The sequence below is a fragment of the Capricornis sumatraensis genome, chromosome 8, assembly GCF_032405125.1.
Source record: "Capricornis sumatraensis isolate serow.1 chromosome 8, serow.2, whole genome shotgun sequence".
Taxonomy (NCBI): domain Eukaryota; kingdom Metazoa; phylum Chordata; class Mammalia; order Artiodactyla; family Bovidae; genus Capricornis; species Capricornis sumatraensis.
In genome coordinates, this window is record NC_091076.1 from 59,747,076 (window position 1) to 59,764,499 (window position 17,424).

Below are 17,424 nucleotides of genomic sequence, written 5' to 3' on the forward strand. Positions count from 1 at the left end.
CCAGGGCAGCCAAAACAGATAAATTATTAAAACAAATGAGCAAAAAGAAACACTTGTGATTGAGTTGCTGCCACAAACCACCCCAAGGGCTTTCTGGTGTCTCAGCCACACTCGGACCTCACCTAGACCTCCCTACAATCTGGCAACTGAAGGATTAACACCTGGCAGAGCTAGACCATTCAAGCCAGCATCCCACCCTATGCCAGTATTTGTCCAATATTTGAAATGTCACCCCGTGGGGCCCTTCTCAGCTTCCATCAGCCCCTTGGATAACTCCATATCCAACTCTAGTCTCCTCTCCCCACCAGACCCACTTCCCCTGAGAACTCACCAGGCTGGGCTGGTAGCACCTGGCAGTGTGGATAAGGGCATGGCCTGCCCTCCAGGGTGCCAGAACTCCATGCGGAAGGCCCCTCCCCAGATGGGTGCGGTCCAAGGGGCTGGCGTGGAGTCAGACACAACCACACTGGCTGGGAACTTGGGTATGTAGGGCCTGGGGCTTCTGGTAGCAGCCTCCTCTCCAGGCCTGGATGTCCGAAGATCAGTGGGTGGGCTTCTGGGGACCAAGGGTGTGCCAGGCTTGGGCCATAATGGGGGAAAATCTGGCAAGCTGGGTGGGCAGTCAAGTCCTGGGATCGAGGGGCTGGGGTGGGCTCCAGGGGTCCCCCTCGCCGTCTCCTCTGTGGGTGTCGGACAGAGAGGCTGGATTTCTGCAAGTGGAAGAGGCTGCTGGCTGCCGGGCTGGGGCTGGCGGCGTCGGGTGGCCCGGGGGCTGGCTCCGTGAGGGCCCGGGGCCGCTGTGGGGCGGGGGGCTGCCCTGAAAGGGCTGTTGGGCTGCATCTGGTCGCGTGCAGATTGGCCGAAGCCAGCTCTGGCTGGAGCTGAGTCCGAGGAGCGGCAGGCCTGGATGGGGGGACTCCAGTTTCGGGGTCAGCCTTCCTGCCGTGCCACTGGAAGCGTCTTCTGTAGTGGTGGTGCCGGTGGCGGTGGTAGTGGATGTGGCTGGAAACCTGCGTTTCCCCCGCGGGCACCACTGAGTCCAGAGACCGCGGCCGGGAGGCCATGCCAGGCTGAGCCGCCTTCCCCGGGGGCTCCCCTTCGGGGCTGCAGTAGACCAGGGGATCGAAGTCACTGCTCAGGGAGCTGCGAAAGGTGGAGCTGCTGCCGTGGATGCCCTGCAGGCTGACGTCCGTGCAGTTGACCACCGAGTCGCTCGAAGAGCCGTGACAGGGCCCCGAACTGGAGTCGCTGGCTGGCCCATCCGCCAGGTAGCCGCTGCGTTCTGTGCGGTAGCTCTCTCCAGATCCGCTGCTGTCGTGGGGCCTGGTCCGGCGAGGGGGCGCGGGGCAGGTGGCAGGGTGCTGGGAGGAGCAGCGGAGGTGGCTCAGCCCCCAGCCCGGCGCGTAGGGGCGGGGGGCCACTGCCAAGCGCTGGGGCTCGCCCGGAGCCCGGGGATGTGTGGTTCTGGGTTGGCGGTGGTACCGCGCGCCCACGACTGGCTCCTGGGAGGGGAGGAAGGGGCCGGGCCGGCTGGGCCGAGCCACCATGCTCCGGGAAGGGCCCAACAGGTAGGCAGCGGGCAAGTGGTAGTGCGCGTGGCCAGGGTGCTGGCGAATGAGGTGGAGCCTCCGGCCCGGTTCCTGGTAGGCTCGAGAGGGTCCCAGGGACTGTGAAAGCGAATCTCCCTCTGGAAGAAAGAACCAAGAGCATAGGTGTTTGACTCCACCGGCTGAAGGAGGGTGCGTTCAGGAAAGTGGGGCTATTGCACACCTTCAGTCTGCAGTCGCCCACAAGCTCCGTCGAGTCTGCAGCACCCAGGATGCTCCTAACCTGCCTGCGCCCCGGGATGCCCTTGCCCCTTCCCATCAGCTGTGCCCTGGGGGATTCTGCTTAGCATGGCTCCTCCCATCAATGGTCCTTTCGGGACTTTCACCCAGGGCTACCACGAGCCCACATTGCACTTTTGGGTGAATTAGAAAAAGGCTCTCTTTCCTCCAGATACTTCCATCTTTTAGAATGTGGTCATAATATCCTGGTTTTGTTAGAATAGGATACTTTATTGCCCGAGAAGTGGAGTAGTAAATATACCCACCGGCCTGATTTAGAATCAACAAAGCTGTCATGAAAATACACAGAAAAGCCCGGCTCAGGGGAGGTACCCTCAACCAGTGCACAACTTCTTTTTTTTTTTTTAATTTTATTAAATGCTGTTGTTCGTTTGGCTGCACTGGATCTTCATTGCAGTGCTTGGGTTTATGTTTCTTAGTTGCCCTGAACTGTGTAGGATCTTAGTTCCCTGACCAGGGATCAAACCCACATCCTCTGCATTACAAGGTAGATTTTTAACTACTGGACCACGATGGAAGTCCCAAGGGCACAGCTTAGAGAACGACTGAGGCAGTCCTGCCTTCTGCTCCACTTCAAGGCAAAACATTTGCCCAGAGGGAAGCCCCTTCTCTACCCATCTGCCTGCACACAGGGAAGCCCTTGGCCCACCTCCTACCTACGATGTTGAACATGCAGAGGGGGCAAGTGCGATGCTGATGCAGCCAGGGGTCCACACAGGTACGATGGAACTCATGGAGGCAGGAAATGACCCGGAGCTCCTGGAGAAAACAAAGGGTCAGAGCCAAAGTGGACGGCAGCTACAGCGGTGGCTAGGAAGCAGGGCCATCCCTGACTCCCTCGGCCCTCCCCTTTTCAAAATTCATTTGTTTATTTTGGGCTGCACTAGGTCTTCGCTGCTGCTTTCGGGCTTTCTCTAGTCGTGGTGAGCAGGGGCTACTCCTGTTGCAGTGCACGGGCTTCTTGCAGTGGCTTCTCTTGTTGCACAGCACGGGCCCTTAGGGCACACAAGCTTTAGAAGCTGTGGAGTGGGATTAGTTGAACCCGTGGCATGTGGAATCTTCCCAGACTAGGGATTGAACCCATGTCCCCTGCATTGGCAGGAGGTTTCTTAGCCACTGGACCACCAGAAAAGTTCTTGGCCTCTCCTTTATTGCCAACACCTGCTTTCAAAGACCTCCTAGCACAACAGAAAACGTATGGGCTTTGGTATCAAGAGAATCTAGACGTTTGCCACTGCATATGACCTTGGGCAAGTTTCTGAACAGTTTTCTGCTGTAAAATGAGGCTAAAAAACTAATCCACCCCCACCCCTCACTGTCAAGAGGGTGACAGATGCCTCTAGAGCGCCCACTGCAGAGCTTGGCATGTGGTACACACTCAACAAACAGAAATTCTCTTTCCCTGGAAAACCAGGAAAATGACCAAACCTCAGGGTTGTCCATGCAGGATACACAGGACCCAGATGCAGACCGGACGCCCACACCAACTTCACCCACCTCCCTCTCCAGCCTGGCCTCACCTGGCCCTCGGAGAACTCCTCCAGGCAGATGGCGCACACCGGGGCGGAGCTGCAGCTGCTCCCGGAGTCTGGCCACTCATTCCGGGCGCCCCGGCAGCCAGCCCGGTAACTCCTGGTGGCCAGCTGGCTGATGGCCCAGGCTGTTCGCTGCTGAAGGGGGTCCTGGGGAGAACGGTGGGCCAGGATGGGGCCAAGGCTCCTCCCCCCACACCCCTGGACCCTGGCCTGTGCTCAGGTCCCCGTCACGCAGTTAGATCACACGACCATCAGACCACCTGGGGAGTCTGTACCCTCGGAGTCCTTCCACAGCCCTGTAAGCATTTCATCCCGTTCCCCCATGCATACTATTACCTTTCCTTCCCTTGACGACCCAGGAGAGGAGCTTTTCTCCCAACTGCCCCACCTTGACATGGCATCTTGAATATCTAATAGGCATATCCAACTTCACAAACCCCACACCCCTAATTCCATGAATCACCTCAACCACACACTTGTCCTTCCCCAGTCCTCCTCCCCTCAGTAAATGGCAATTCTGTTCTTTTAACCGCTCAGGCCAAAAATATCAGTGTCATTCTTAACTAGAATTAACTGATCACTCCATGATCAATCCATTAGAAGACCTGTTGGCCCTGAGGTTCTATAGAAGTGATGGTTCCAGGAGTTAACCTTTTCTCCTAATAATATTTTGCCCATTTAGAACTTTACTGTTAGAGTGGAAGAAAATCCCTATGGAGGAAGATCCATTCATACCATGGAGTAAGGATGCTTTGGGCATGGGTAATAGCTGGTGGTAAGGCTGTGATGGTTTTGATCACTTGTTAAGGAATCCTAACGGGGATCTGGATTAATTGGAATGCTGCCATCTGATGGGCACTTGGGATCTTGTGTTTTTGAAGAGAGTAACTGTGGGTGTGGTCGACCCGTTTTATGGAAATCTATAGAAGGGAAGCCTATGTTGTACACTGTTATGATCCATTAGGGTGGGTGGAGTCTTCCTAATACTGGCACCAAATACACTGAGTTAATCTTTTTATCAAATAGATTCATTAACTACAGTAAGAGTCTCCAATTCTTGAATGGGTTATCAGTTCAGTTCAGTTGCTCAGTCGTGTCTGACTCTTTGCAGCCCCATGAATAGCAGCATGCTAGGCCTCCCTGTCCATCACCAACTCCCAGAGTTTACCCAAACTCATGTCCATTGAGTCGGTGATACCATCCAGCCATCTCATCCTCTGTCGTCCCCTTCTGCTCCTGCCCTCAACCCCTCCCAGCATCAGGGTCTTTTCCAATGAGTCAACTCTTTGCATGAGGTGGCCAAAGTATTGCTGCTTCAGCTTCAGTACCAGTCCTTCCAGTGAACACCCAGGACTGATCTCCTTTAGGATGGACTGGTTGGATCTCCTTCCAGGCCCAGGGACTCTCAAGAGTCTTCTCCAACACCACAGTTCAAAAGCATCAATTCTTTGGGGCTCAGCTTTCTTCACAGTCCAACTCTCACATCCATACATGCCCACTGGAAAAACCATAGCCTTGACTAGATGGACCTTTGTTGGCAAAGTAATGCCTCTGCTTTTTAATATGCTGTCTAGGTTGGTCATAACTTTCCTTCCAAGGTTATAGGTTTTGCATTTTCCCTTTTAGTTTACTAAAGTAGTACTACTAATTCTCTTATTTCAAAAAAAGAAAGAAAAAGAAAACCTGTTGGCTTTGCCTTCGAAGTATAGGGAAAATCTGATTCTCACCGCTTTGACTCCTCCTGAGCCAAGCTACGATTACTGCCTTCTGGAATCCGGTAACAGCCTCTGTGCTGGTCGCTCTGTCTCCAGCCTTGCTGCCCTGTAATCTGGTCTCACCTCAGTGGCATCAGTGATCGTGTTAAAAGTTAAGTCAGATCATGGCTCTAGTTCTGCTCAAAACCATCCCATGGTTCCCATTTCATCCAGAGTGAGAAAAAAGAAAACCTCCTGACAACAGCCTAGACAGTCCAACACCACTGGGCCCCCATGAACTCTCCTCCTGCTCCGCCCTCTTACCCACTGGATTCCACTGCCTGCCTTCGTGCTGATCCTCAGACATACCAGGCACACTTCTGCCTCAAGGGCTTGCAGTGTCCTGATTTCTCACCTCAATCACTTTCTCTCCAGGCATCTGCACGCATCACCCCCTCACCCACTGAGGGTCTTTCCTGTAATGTCATCCTCTCAATGAAGCCTTTCTTGGCCTTGCTTTTAAAAATTAACCCTGCTCCCTTTGCATTCCTTCCCCTTTTTTATTTTTCTCCCTGGACTTACCACCATCTGAAGTATTCTATATTTTACTTATTTTGTTGTCTATTTCCACTAGAATGAAAGTTCCCCGAATGGAGAGAGCTTTTGTCTTTTGCTCACTGCACGAGCTCCAACACCTGGAATGCGCCTGACACATAACAGGAGCTATTTGTTGAATGTTTTGTTGAGTGAATGAACAACCGAGGACACCTGCGCAGAGAGGCTGCTGGAAATTAACGAAGTCATTTGCAAACGGGGAGCGGGGGAGGGGACAGAAGGGGGGTTGGTGTAAACTGTTTCATGGGCATAAGGGCACCTTCTATCCTTACTTTTCCCTTCCTGCTCCCTACCCTCCCCCAACACATGCGCTCGCCCACCTCCACCAGGAAGCCCACCCTGCTCACCGGCCTGCTGTGGCGGGGGCGGCACCGGATACGCAGCACCAAGGCCAGGATGACCACAAAGATGATGCCCACCACCGTCAGGAGGATCCATACATCGTAATCTGGCTGGGGGAGTGAGTAGAGAGAGAAAGGGTCACACCTGCGGAAGGAGCGAGGCCAACTTGGGAGAAACACAGGAGACACATGGAGAACAGGGGGGCCCTTGAGTCTCCAAGAGGGGGTGAGGTTGCAGGTGGGCTTAGGTGGTCCCTTTCTGCCCACAGACACTCACTGGGGAGGCTTCTCCAGACACCAGTTTTGAGAGGTACAATCTCAAGGTCTGTGTGCTTGGAGAAAAGGGGACAGTGACCCCTCTGCAAGGTAGGAGCTTCCCAGTGGGTGGAGAAATACCAGCCAGGTGTCACGGGGCCCAGGGCCCAGGGGTTCATTCTGGCTCTGCTACTGTGTTCCATGAAACCAAGATGCTGAAAAACCACTTCAGAACTCAGCTGGCCCAATCTGTTCATCCTGCAGATGCGGCCCAGAGTGGGGAAGAGACTTGTCCAGAGGAGCGCAGCTGGGGGACAGAGTTGGCCTGGGGGCTTCTAAGGTCTCTTGCACTCCAGGAGCCTGAGGGCTTTCGGTGACAGTCGCACAGGGAAAGGTGGGGGTGACTGCAGGTGCTGGGGCCGGGGCTGGAGACTTGGCCCGCTTACCCACGTCGGGGGCTCCTTCAGCTCAATCCTCACGTGGGCCTTTCGGTTCTTGTACACAAACTCCATCAGCTTCTCGGCATCGTGACCCCAGATCAACACCACGGGCCACGTCAGCCCCAAGGGCTGCTGCAGCTGGAGAGGAAGTGCCCATGAGGGCGGCTGTGTCCTGACTTCTGCTCCCGAAGCACCTCTCTCTTCCTCCCTCCAGCCCCCTCCTCAAGCACCCCTCATCCAGGGTACCTGCTCAGCAGCAGCGCGGTCCTCCGTGATGTCAAAGAGGACGGCGCTGGCGCCTCGCTCCCCCGCCATCCGGGCCTGCAGAGACCAAAAGCAGAGGTCTGGCGGGGGTCAGACACAGCCCGTCCACACCCCAGCCTCACCCCCTCACACATCCACCCCTGCCTAAGGCGCACCCCACACCTCTGCATGTTCACACCTCTAACACATGCAAGGGGTCAGTGGGGTTAGGGTCACCCTGCCCCGCCCTGAGCTCACCCAGGGCCACTGCCTTCAAGGACCACATTCAGTCCTTCCTTTTGTAACGGAGCAAACCCTTAACAGGGATCAGTAGGTGCCAGCGGGTGAACTAGGCTCCAGGCCTGGGGACAAGTAAGATGGCCCTGCCATGGAGGTACCTCTAGTCCGCCTTCACTAGGAAGGGTGAGAACCGAAAGCAGGGAGTGACCACAGTCCCCCAACCTGGGGCGTTGGAGAGTGAACTGTCCCCTGTTCAGAAAGGCGGAGAGCTCCTTCAGAACAGAACTGGGCTTTCCAGGGTCCAGCCTTGCCCGAGAAGAGGAGGGTGCAGGGCATCCCCTCGCCTCCGCCTCCTCTGCAGGCCGATCCAGGAGCCCGGGACGCTGCTCTCCCCCGGCGTCAAGGACAGCCCCAGGCTCAACCCATCTCTGTCCCCCCGCCCCTGTCCAGTTGGCCAACTCCTCCTCGGCTCCAGTTCAGGGCCTTACTGCGGGCCCCCGGCCGGTGCTTTCTGCCCTTCACGCCTCCCTGAGGGGGGCGACAGAGCCTGGGCTGGGGAGGCACCCAAGGGGCTGTTCCCACAAGGACGCCCCACGCGCGCTCGCCAAGCTCCCAGAGTCGAGCCAAGCGGGCGAGCAGACGGCAGAGCCAGAGAGAGAACCAGAAGCGGGGGTCGAAGGGCTCTGGGCGTGCGGGAAGACGCGGGAGCCGAGCGCTGAGGGTGCGGTGGGGGCGCGCGGGCAGACAACGGGCAGACGGAGCGCTGCGCGGCCTCTCTCGGGCGCACACGCCCTCCAGGCCGCCGGCCTGGGGCCTCGGGGGCCCGGGGCCTGCTGGGGGCCTGGGGCCTTCCTGCAGGCGCTGAAGGAGTTAACCGCTCCGCACGCGGTGAGGCAGGAAGCGGAGCCCGCGCCGGGCTTACTCACTCGCTCACACCCCCAGCGCTTTGATCTCGGCTTCCCTTCCCAGGAGAGCCTGTCGGGGCAGGTCTCCGAGCAGCTCTCCCGCCGGGCCGGCCGCAGGGCGCGGCTGCTGCTCCCGCCTCCCTGCTCCCCACTCCCCGGGCAGCCGCAGGGGCCCCTCCGAACAGGCAGGGGCGCCCCGGGAGGCTGGTGGAGACACTCAAGCGGGGCTTTTTGGTCAGGAGGGCAGCTTCCCCTTCCCTTCCTCCGGCCCTGTGGAGCTGAGCCGGGCCCTCCACCAGCGCCCAGGCCCAGGCTCGCCAGGCTGTCCCTGTGTGACTGCTGAAGAGGCAGAGAGCTCACAGCTTTCATCCTTCTCTAGCCTGCTTCTGCGCTGCAAGTGTCCCCTAGGAGACCCCCTAGGCCATCTAAGTGACCCCAGGGGAAAAAAAAAAAAAGTGGTCCAGGGACTTCCCTTGTGGTCCAGTGGTTAAGACTCTGCTCTTTTAATGCAAGGGGCGTGGATTCCATCCCTGGTCAAGGGACTAAGATCCCACATGATGTGAAGGTGGCCAACCAAATTGAAAAAAAAAAGTTGTCCAATCTTCAGAGGCCTCCAAACCAGAGCATGGGAGCTACCCCCAGGGGAATAGAAGGACTCCTTCCTGCTAATCTCCTAGTCCATAAACTGGCCAAGAGGTGGGGCTGGGGGCACCTTAGTAGTCACAGAACTGAGACTCCTGGATCCTCAGTGCCACCAAGGCCTTCTGCTTCTCATCCCCAGGGTGAGGCCTTGAACCCAGCCCGGCCAGGAAGAGCAGGAGGGAAGGGCACAGACTTCCTCCTCTGGAGATGTTCTGACTTCTCCACCCCTCTCTCTTTGAAGGGTTGGGGTAGGAACAGTGGAAAGTAATTACCCTGACGTTCAAACACCCTAGCCGAATACAGCCCATAATTACAAAGTTGTAAAAGTGATCAAAGAGAGAGGGTTGGCCAACAGGGAAAACAAACAGGACTTTCAGGCAGTGGGTGTCCATGTCCAGAGTTCTAGGAATCAAAAAGCAAGATTTAGGGCCAGATGGCTGCCCCCTCGGGGGACTACCCATGCTGCCCTCCTGCACCCAAGCAAGAGGGAGGGAGGAAGAGAAGCATTTCTTCAGAGACGAGAACTTGGGAGAGAGAGGATGGGCAGGCCCTCAAGATAGAAAGATAAACTTTAGAAAGACATCCCAGAGGCCTCTCTGGAGCTGCAGAGGCAGCCGGCCTTCTAAGAGCCGCAAGCAGGCTGCCCACTGCCTAGAGCAGGGAGGCCAGTGTGTCCCAGGACTCGGGCGCCTCTACGCTCCGCACTGCCCCACGCCTTAGATCTTCCTCTTCAGACATGTCACTGTGGATCTCCCCCTCATTGCTGGCTAACTGAGCACCCACTGTGCCCAGGACACCAAGCCGGGGAAGGCCAAGCCCTCCAGAACAACTCATAATCTAGCTGCGGAGACAAGGCATATGTGTAAAATTATAATGCTGATAGCAACACTAGAGTACAAATAAATGAAACAGACCAGTCATTTCCAAACCTTTTTTCACTGCAGAAAACCCTTTCCTCCATCTTCCCCCTCATCTCACACACACACACATGCACACACGCACGCAAGCACACACGCACGCACACGCATGCACACACGCACACACTGACAAATCTTCAACACAAAAGAGATAGAAGCGAGTTGAGGTTGAGGGCGGGACTGGGGGTAAGAAGGACGCTTGGCTTCCCCGCTCCCACCCCAGCCCCTGACAAGGCCCTTCATGAAGCCTGGTTGTGTAAAGCATGCCCAGAGACCCTGCAGCACGCCTGGAGGGAAGGGCTCCTGCCCTCAGTGGCCCAGCTGGGCTGGGTCAGCCAGGACAGATTCAGCAGAAGAGGTGGGCTTCATCTCGGCTTGAAAGTGAGGGTAGGAGGAGGTAGAAGGGATAACACCTTTATTGAGACCCACTCTGCCCAGACTGAATCTGCTATCAGTTATTAGCTGTGAAACTTTGGGCAAGTCATTTAACTGCTCTGTGCCACAGTTTTCCTTTCTATAAACTAGGGGTAATAATTGAACCTACTTCATAGGGTTGTTTTGAGGGCTATATAATTTAATCCATGTAAAGCCTTATAATAAGTGCCTGGCACAGAGTAAGTGTTCCGTAAGTGTTAGTTATTATCATATTAGCTATTATCATGTGCTTTGCGTGAGTGATTTCATTTGCTCCTCACAACAACTCTATAAGACAGTCATCAGCCCCACTTCTGAATTGAGGAAACTGAGGCGCGGAGAGACAGAACAACTTGTCCAGGGCCACACAGCTGATAAGCAGTGGAAGCAGAATTCCCACCCAGGATTTCAGCCTTCTGAGTACCTGGTTACCAGGGGGTGGTCTCTATGGTAATAGAAGCAGGGCTTATATCCATCTTTTTGCCTCCAGAGCCAGCTCCTTCCACCAGGCAAAAGGCCACTGTTCCAGTCCAGGCACAGGGTGGTAAGGGCCTGAGGAATCACAAGGGTGCTAACAGAGAAACAGAGACGGGGACTTCCCTCGTGGTCAGGTAGTTAAGACCCCACACTTCCAGTGCAGGGGGCTCCGAACTGATCCCTGGCTGGGGAACTAAGATCACACATGCTGTGAGTCATGGCCAAAAAAATATTAAATAATAATAAAAAAGAAACCAATCTGGGTGACTGGGCGGGAGGAGGAAGGTGGCGGTGCTGACAAGAATGAAAGAGTCCAGAAGAACTAGTGAGGGTTTCAGAGATGGGGAGAGGACAGTGAGAGAGAGAGAGAGCACCCTTGTTAACTATGGAAGCACAGGATAGAGATGCCGATGACCAGGGCCATGGTGACCGCTGCAATCATTTGTTGGGTGATCGCTGTGTGCTAGGCACAGGGCAAGAGCTTCCATCTGCACTGTCTCTTCCACCCCTCCTAACTACTACATGATGTCAGCCCCATCATTATTTCCCTTTTACAGACGGGGAAACGGAGGCTGAAAAGTTCAAGTCACACTGAGGGCAGTGGAGATGCTGGGCTCTGGGCATGGGGCTGCCTGGCTCCCGAGCCCCAGTTCTGGGGATCGTGACGGCACCTCTGACACTAACTGATACGTCAGCGCAGAGCGGATGGAGGTCAGTGGTTTTCAAATTTCCTCACCAAAGAGCCACCTTTCCTCTATTTCTCCCATGACCCTATTTTTAAATATGTTTACCCAAGCTGCGAAGAAGGCAGTGGCAACCCTCTCCAGTACGCTTGCCTGGAAAATTCTGTGCATGGGGGAGCCTGGTGGGCTGCAGTCCATGGGGTCGCTAAGAGTCAGACATGACTGAGAGACTTCACTTTCACTTTTCACTTTCGTGCGCTGGAGAAGAAAATGGCAACCCACTCCAGTGTTCTTGCCTGGAGAATCCCAGGGACAGGGGAGCCTGGTGGGCTGCCGTCTATGGGGTCGCACACTGCATTTCTTAAGCACAATTCATTTTCCTATGAGAAAACTTGTATTAACACATGGAACTGATAGAATTCCAACCAAAAGCAAAAACAAAAAAAAACAAAAAAAACAACCCACACTGAAGAGTTTAGTTAAGCCTGTGGGATGTCTAAAATATTGGGAGGTCAAGGTGCTTCTCCTGTTGGTTTTGCGTTTGATTTAGCGTAGGCGCTACTTGGCACTTGACAGACATTATTTTCAACCTCACCTTGGTCACCGGGGTAGGAAATCAAAGTCCCATTTTATGGGAGTGGAAACAAAGGCCCAACCAGGTTACTTAAGTACCTCAGAGAGCACTAACCGATGTCCCTGGTGACCCAGCGTCTCTGCACGTGGCTCACGTCTCCTACAGAAACCTATTCCTCTAGGGGCGACAAGAAGTCTCCTGTCTTACGTGGGCGCATCCTGACGGGTTGCTGAGCGTCCACGTGCATGTGAAGTCACTCTCTGCTTCAGAGGGACAGCAGGGCTTCTCAGAACCTGTCCTCCCCATCCGTCCATTCCCCCCCCCAACAACCCACTCACACTCCCCTACCCGACAGCAGGCAGTCATTTATCAAATGAACAATGCGTGACGTTTGCCATACTTTGTCAAGCAATGGAAATGAAATAGCCAGAAGCAGGGCAGCTTCAGCCTAACAAAACGCTGCTGCCAGCAAGGCCCCGCACCAACCTGCACCATCCTGCAGACACACCACACTCTCCAGCGCCTCCTGGCCCCCATTTCCCCCTCCCTGGGAGCCCCTTCGGCATCAGCATAACCAAAGAATATCCTCACCCATCCATGGGCACCACACTTTGCCCACTGATTCCCTTGGGGAATCAGTGAAGAACCCAGGCTCTTCCCTTGAGACTCCTGGCCCAAGAAACAGCCCTCAGGAGGACCACGAAACCCCCGGGAGGGCTTGGGCCTGAGCACAAGGAGCAGGCCCACAGGGTGGGGTTGTCACCCCCCTCTCAGCCCTCCTCGGGAGCAGGACCCCCGCCCCAAAGTCTGCCTGACCCAGCCCCCCACAACCTAGCTACACTCTGGCTTGTGTCAGCATGAGGATCACACCACAGAGGTTCCGTTTTCCCACCCAGAACAGGAGGCAACAGGGCACAGGGATTAAAAGCTCGGGGCTGAGAACTGGACAAGGCTCGGTTCAAATCTCCGCTCCGCCCCTTGCTCCTCTGGCAAGTTACTCAAGTTTTCTGACCCTCACTTGTCTTCTACGTCAAATAGAGGATAACAATGTCTAGTTTTCCTGGTCATTGTGGAACATAAATGAGAATTAATATGCAAGAAGTATCTACGCTGGGTCCCACCCTCATATCAGCACAAAGAAAACAGTAACTGATGTGAAAGCAGGGGTCGTGACTGCAGATGTGTGCGGGTCCGTGAGGTGGCAGGCCGGTGGGCAGCGTGCCAGCCCGAGAGCCCGTGACAGTGGACAGGTGGCAGTGGCTGCCAGCTCCAGCCAGGGGCGCCCCGTGGAAGTGCGGCCCGCCACTCTGCAGTCTCAGAGGAACAGTATTCTAAGGGGTACTGGCTTCTGTTTCTGCTCTCTTTGCATGGTGCTCAGTGAGTATATCTGAAAGATGGAAAAGCCCTCTGGCTGACCCCTTCTTTGCGCTGATGCTGGGCAGGGGGCGGGGTGTTGGAATGTCCACGTGCCAGGGAGAAGGCAGGATGGGGTCCAAACCCTAGGTGACATCAGGAGGTTCTGCTGCTACATGGTTGGTGGGGAAAGGATGGGGGCCTGCATTTCCATGTCTCTCAGACCCGTCATGGGCTATAAAAACCTCAACTGAGCACATCACTCTCGAGAAACAAGTAGACAATGAGCACAGGACCTCTCACAGCCCAGAGCTGGGTGAAGAGTGTGTTGGAGTCAAGGGTGACTCTACCTTGCTGGCCAGTGACAGGCAGGGGCGGGGGGCCCGTTGGGGACTCTCCAGCTTGACGATGCTGATGAACCCAGGCTCCAGATTGTCATCATCGCTGGCGTTGCACAGGTATAGGGGGTGAGACTGCAGAGAGAAGGCGAGAGACAGGTTAGGAGGCTCTAGGGAGCAGAAGGCGCAGCTGGGAGAGCCGGGCACTTCCTCACTGTTCTCACAGGGGCCTGGCAGGCCTCCTGGTGCCACAATAGAAGAGGCTTCCCATCAGATGGTCTCATAGCAAGCTAGGAGCCCCCGGACCAAGGATGCATGGAGGTGGGGGCACACAGGAGTGAGGGCTGTCCAAAACGGGCACCTAAGTGAAGAGCCAGTTGCAAAGCCACTCCAGCAACCCTCAAGTCCTGCTTTTCCAAACTGGTCAGCTGCAAAGGGCTCTCCTGGCCCAGCCTCTCCCACCTCCTAATTCTGCTCCAAGACCCCAGGTGCAGAGCCTCTCTCAGTGCACTCAGAATCTTGCCTTCCTCCCTTGCTCTCCAAGGGCAGTGCTGGGCACTGCTGGTGCCTCCTGTCCCCATGGCAGCTGTTGCCATGGAGATGCCCATCATTCCTGCGGCTTGGGTTTTCTCACTGGATGCTATCTTGTTCCCTTCAACATCCCCCTTTGCCTATCCTGGGAGTAAGCAGGTTACTGATAGGGAGGAGAACTGTTTGGGGATAAGGTTTGGCTAAGAGTTAAGTCTCTTAGCCAAATTCCTAGGAGCACAGTTCCTAGGAGCTCATCCTGTGCCCTGGAAGGGTGGATAGGAGGATGCAGCCTGCTCTGCCCACCTGTTCTGAGGGTATGGCAGGTCCAGCCAAGACCTGGGGCCTCCAGCCTGCCTGGTACGGAGCAGTGACTCAGGGGAAGCAGGCCAACAGGCTGAACAGAGACTGCAGGTCCCTGCGCCAAAGGGATGAGACTGCCCTTCTGCACACTCTCTTCTTCTTCAGGGTGACTTTTTTTTTTTGGCCACACCTCAAGGCATGCAGGGCTTTTGCGGTGGCTCAGCCGCCTGCAATGCAGGAGACGCAGGAGACACAGGTTCAATCCCTGGGTTGGGAAGTTTCCCTGGAGGAGGGCAGGGCAACCCACTCCAGTAGTCTTGCCTGGAGAATCTCACGGACAGAGGAAGCTGACGGGCTACAGTCCATGGGGTCGCAAAGAGTCGGACACGACTGAAGCACTTGAGCACACACATGGCATGCTCGTTGGACCTTAGTTCCTCAGCCAGTGATTGAACCTGCTACCTCTGCCTTGGAAGCGTGAGTCTTAACCAAACCTCCCTGGACTGCCAGGGAAGTCCCTCCTTCAGGGTGATTCTAATACCCACTCAAACCTAATTTTCCCAGAGTACTGTGAGAGCAAAGCATAATTCTCTGGGCCAGGGATTCCCACATGGTAGAAACCCACCGTATGCTGTCAAGAATGGGACTTCCTACTAGGGAGTTGCCCACGATTCCCTGGCTCCTGCTGCTGAAGTCTAAAGGACTTCCAGGAAGAACCAGAGAGAATTTGGTCACAGGAACCAGAGACAATTTTGAATTTATGAAGATGTTTATGAGCATGATAATGCCAATGCTGGATTTAAAAGCACAGTCACTTTTTGAAAGCACTTTTGGGCTATTTCCTCATACCGTGTCACTGCGGCCTCTTGAACATAGCAGGTTCTCAGTTAAGTATGCACTAGCTCCCTTTGAATTATATTCCTGTGAATAAAAATCTCTGAGCAGGGGGTGTTGAGAGAGGAGTGCGTTCCATTCTTGCTGCTAGAAATTAAGGACTATCAGGCCGGTGGTGATCAAGATTTAGTGTGAGAGAAAGTTTCTATATCCCCCAGCCCCCAGAAATGGTGTGGGGCATAAAGTTGGGGGCTGTGGTGAAGTTTTAGCCCCATCTCAACAAGCTCTACTAATCTGTCCATCTGCTCATTCATCTCTTCATTTTACCAACACCAAAGGCCCTCCTGGTGCCAGGCACTTGTTCAGTGATGCAGGAGGAGTCAACAATGAATACGGTAGGCTCTTTGCCTCAGAGAAGCTCAGAATACAAGAGTACTGTGCTCTAGTGACGCAGGTTCCTTCAAGGGCCCCCTGGAGGGCCTGGGGATGGGGACCTACAATCCCACGGGGGAGGGCAGAGTGACTTGTGCTCCTCTGGGGACTTAAATGATGTGTGCTCACCCAGTGGAACCACAACAAGGGGGAGGGTGGCTTCGTGGCGGAGGAAGTAGCCTGTGCTGAGGGTTGGGAGGGACTGCAAACAAGAAACCATGGGCGGAGGAGCCTGGCAGGCTGCAGTCCATGGGGTCGCGAAGGGTTGGACACAACTGAAGCGACTGAGCAAGCACGCAGGGCATGCACGTAGGATCTTACCTACTACGTAGGTGGCACGTATAGTCCAACTTTCTCAAGATAACTCCAAGATGCTTCTCCCTGACCAGAGGGTCAAGGGGGGCAGGAGAAAGTCACTTTGGGGAGGAGCAGTCTTGGAGAAGGATTTGCGAAAATGTAACCACCACACTGCCCCCAGGTCTTCTTGCAGGGGTGGGAACCAACATGCCCTCGCCTACAGTGCTCAACAGAAGGTGCTGAGATGGAGCCGAAATGTGGTGCAATGTCACCAGACCTCCCTGGTCCTGAACTAACAGCTACAGAAGGAGGAGATGGAGGGAATTAACCGTTAGTAAACGCTGTTGGCTTGCCAGAGCCTGCAGATGTTATCTCACTACCAGGTGTGCTCACCCCCACTTAGAGGAAGAAGCTTGAGGTGCAGAGAAATCAAGGTCACACAAGATTAGAACCCAGCTCTGCCTGACTCCACCCTCTGGAGTCATGTAACTCCAAATGAGACACATAATTGGACTTCTGGCTGGTCCAGGCATTAAGAATCCAGGGGACACGGCTTCTATCCCTAGTCCTGGAAGATTCCACATGCTACAGGGCAACTCAGCCTGTGTGCCACAACTCCTGAGTCTGTGCTCTACAACAAGAGAAGCCACAGCAATGAGAAGCCGGCGCACCAGAAGGCTACTACAGAGTAGGCCTGCTTGCCGCAACTAGAGAACGCCGGCCCGCAGCAATGAAGACCCAGCAGAGCCGTAAACAAAGTTAAAAAAAAAAAAAAAGAAAGGAAATACATAGTGACTCTGCCATTGTCCATCCAATGATGAGGATGACGATGAGAGTTCACATGTATTGAGTAAGCACGGGGGACCAGTGTCCTAACCACTTGTGTGTATTCTTTTTATCCTGCTGCTGCTGCTGCTGCTGCTGCTGATGCTGCTGCTAAGTCGCTTCAGTTGTGTCCGATTCTCCGCGACCCCATGGACTACAGCCTACCAGGCTCCTCCGCCCATGGGATTTTCCAGGCAAGAGTACTGGAGTGGGGTGCCATTGCCTTCTCCGTTTTATCCTCCTAACCCTAAAATCATCTCCATTTTAAAAATGAGGAAACGGAAGCACAGAACAGTTAAGGAACATGCCAAGGATTATACAGCTGAGAGCAGACCATTAGAGAGATAGAAAGAAGTAAGATGAAGTTAAAAGCAAAAAGAAGAATCTTCATTTGACTTTGAAAACATGGTACCTTCCCCTAATTCACAACCAAGAAAATCTGCCTTCCTAATTATACATTCCTAAAGCATACGACCCAAACACAAGTCCTTGAAATACTGGTGGTGACTTCCAGGAATATTCCAGGCTCTCTTTTAGTGAAGAGTGCTCCATGGTGTCCCAGGGTGACCCCAGCCAAACCCTTGACTTTGATTTCCACATGAGGTGGTTAATTACATAAGAGTGCAGCCCAGACCTCTCTTTAATTTCCAGACCCTCATGAGGGGCCTGGACATTTCTGCCTGAAGAACCTT

General features: G+C 54.6%; 1 protein-coding gene across 1 annotated transcript in view; it reads right to left on the bottom strand.

The window, feature by feature from the left end:
* RNF43 (ring finger protein 43) overlaps positions 1-17,424 on the bottom strand; it is a 65,958-nt gene that overhangs the window by 2,435 nt on the left and 46,099 nt on the right. The window contains exons 2-8 of the mRNA XM_068978862.1: positions 13,526-13,648; positions 6,974-7,048; positions 6,734-6,865; positions 6,039-6,143; positions 3,368-3,529; positions 2,504-2,606; positions 332-1,687 (exon numbers count right to left, since the gene is read on the bottom strand). Of these exons, the coding sequence (XP_068834963.1) occupies positions 332-1,687; positions 2,504-2,606; positions 3,368-3,529; positions 6,039-6,143; positions 6,734-6,865; positions 6,974-7,048; positions 13,526-13,648 (2,056 nt within the window). The remainder of the gene's footprint in view (positions 1-331; positions 1,688-2,503; positions 2,607-3,367; positions 3,530-6,038; positions 6,144-6,733; positions 6,866-6,973; positions 7,049-13,525; positions 13,649-17,424) is intronic.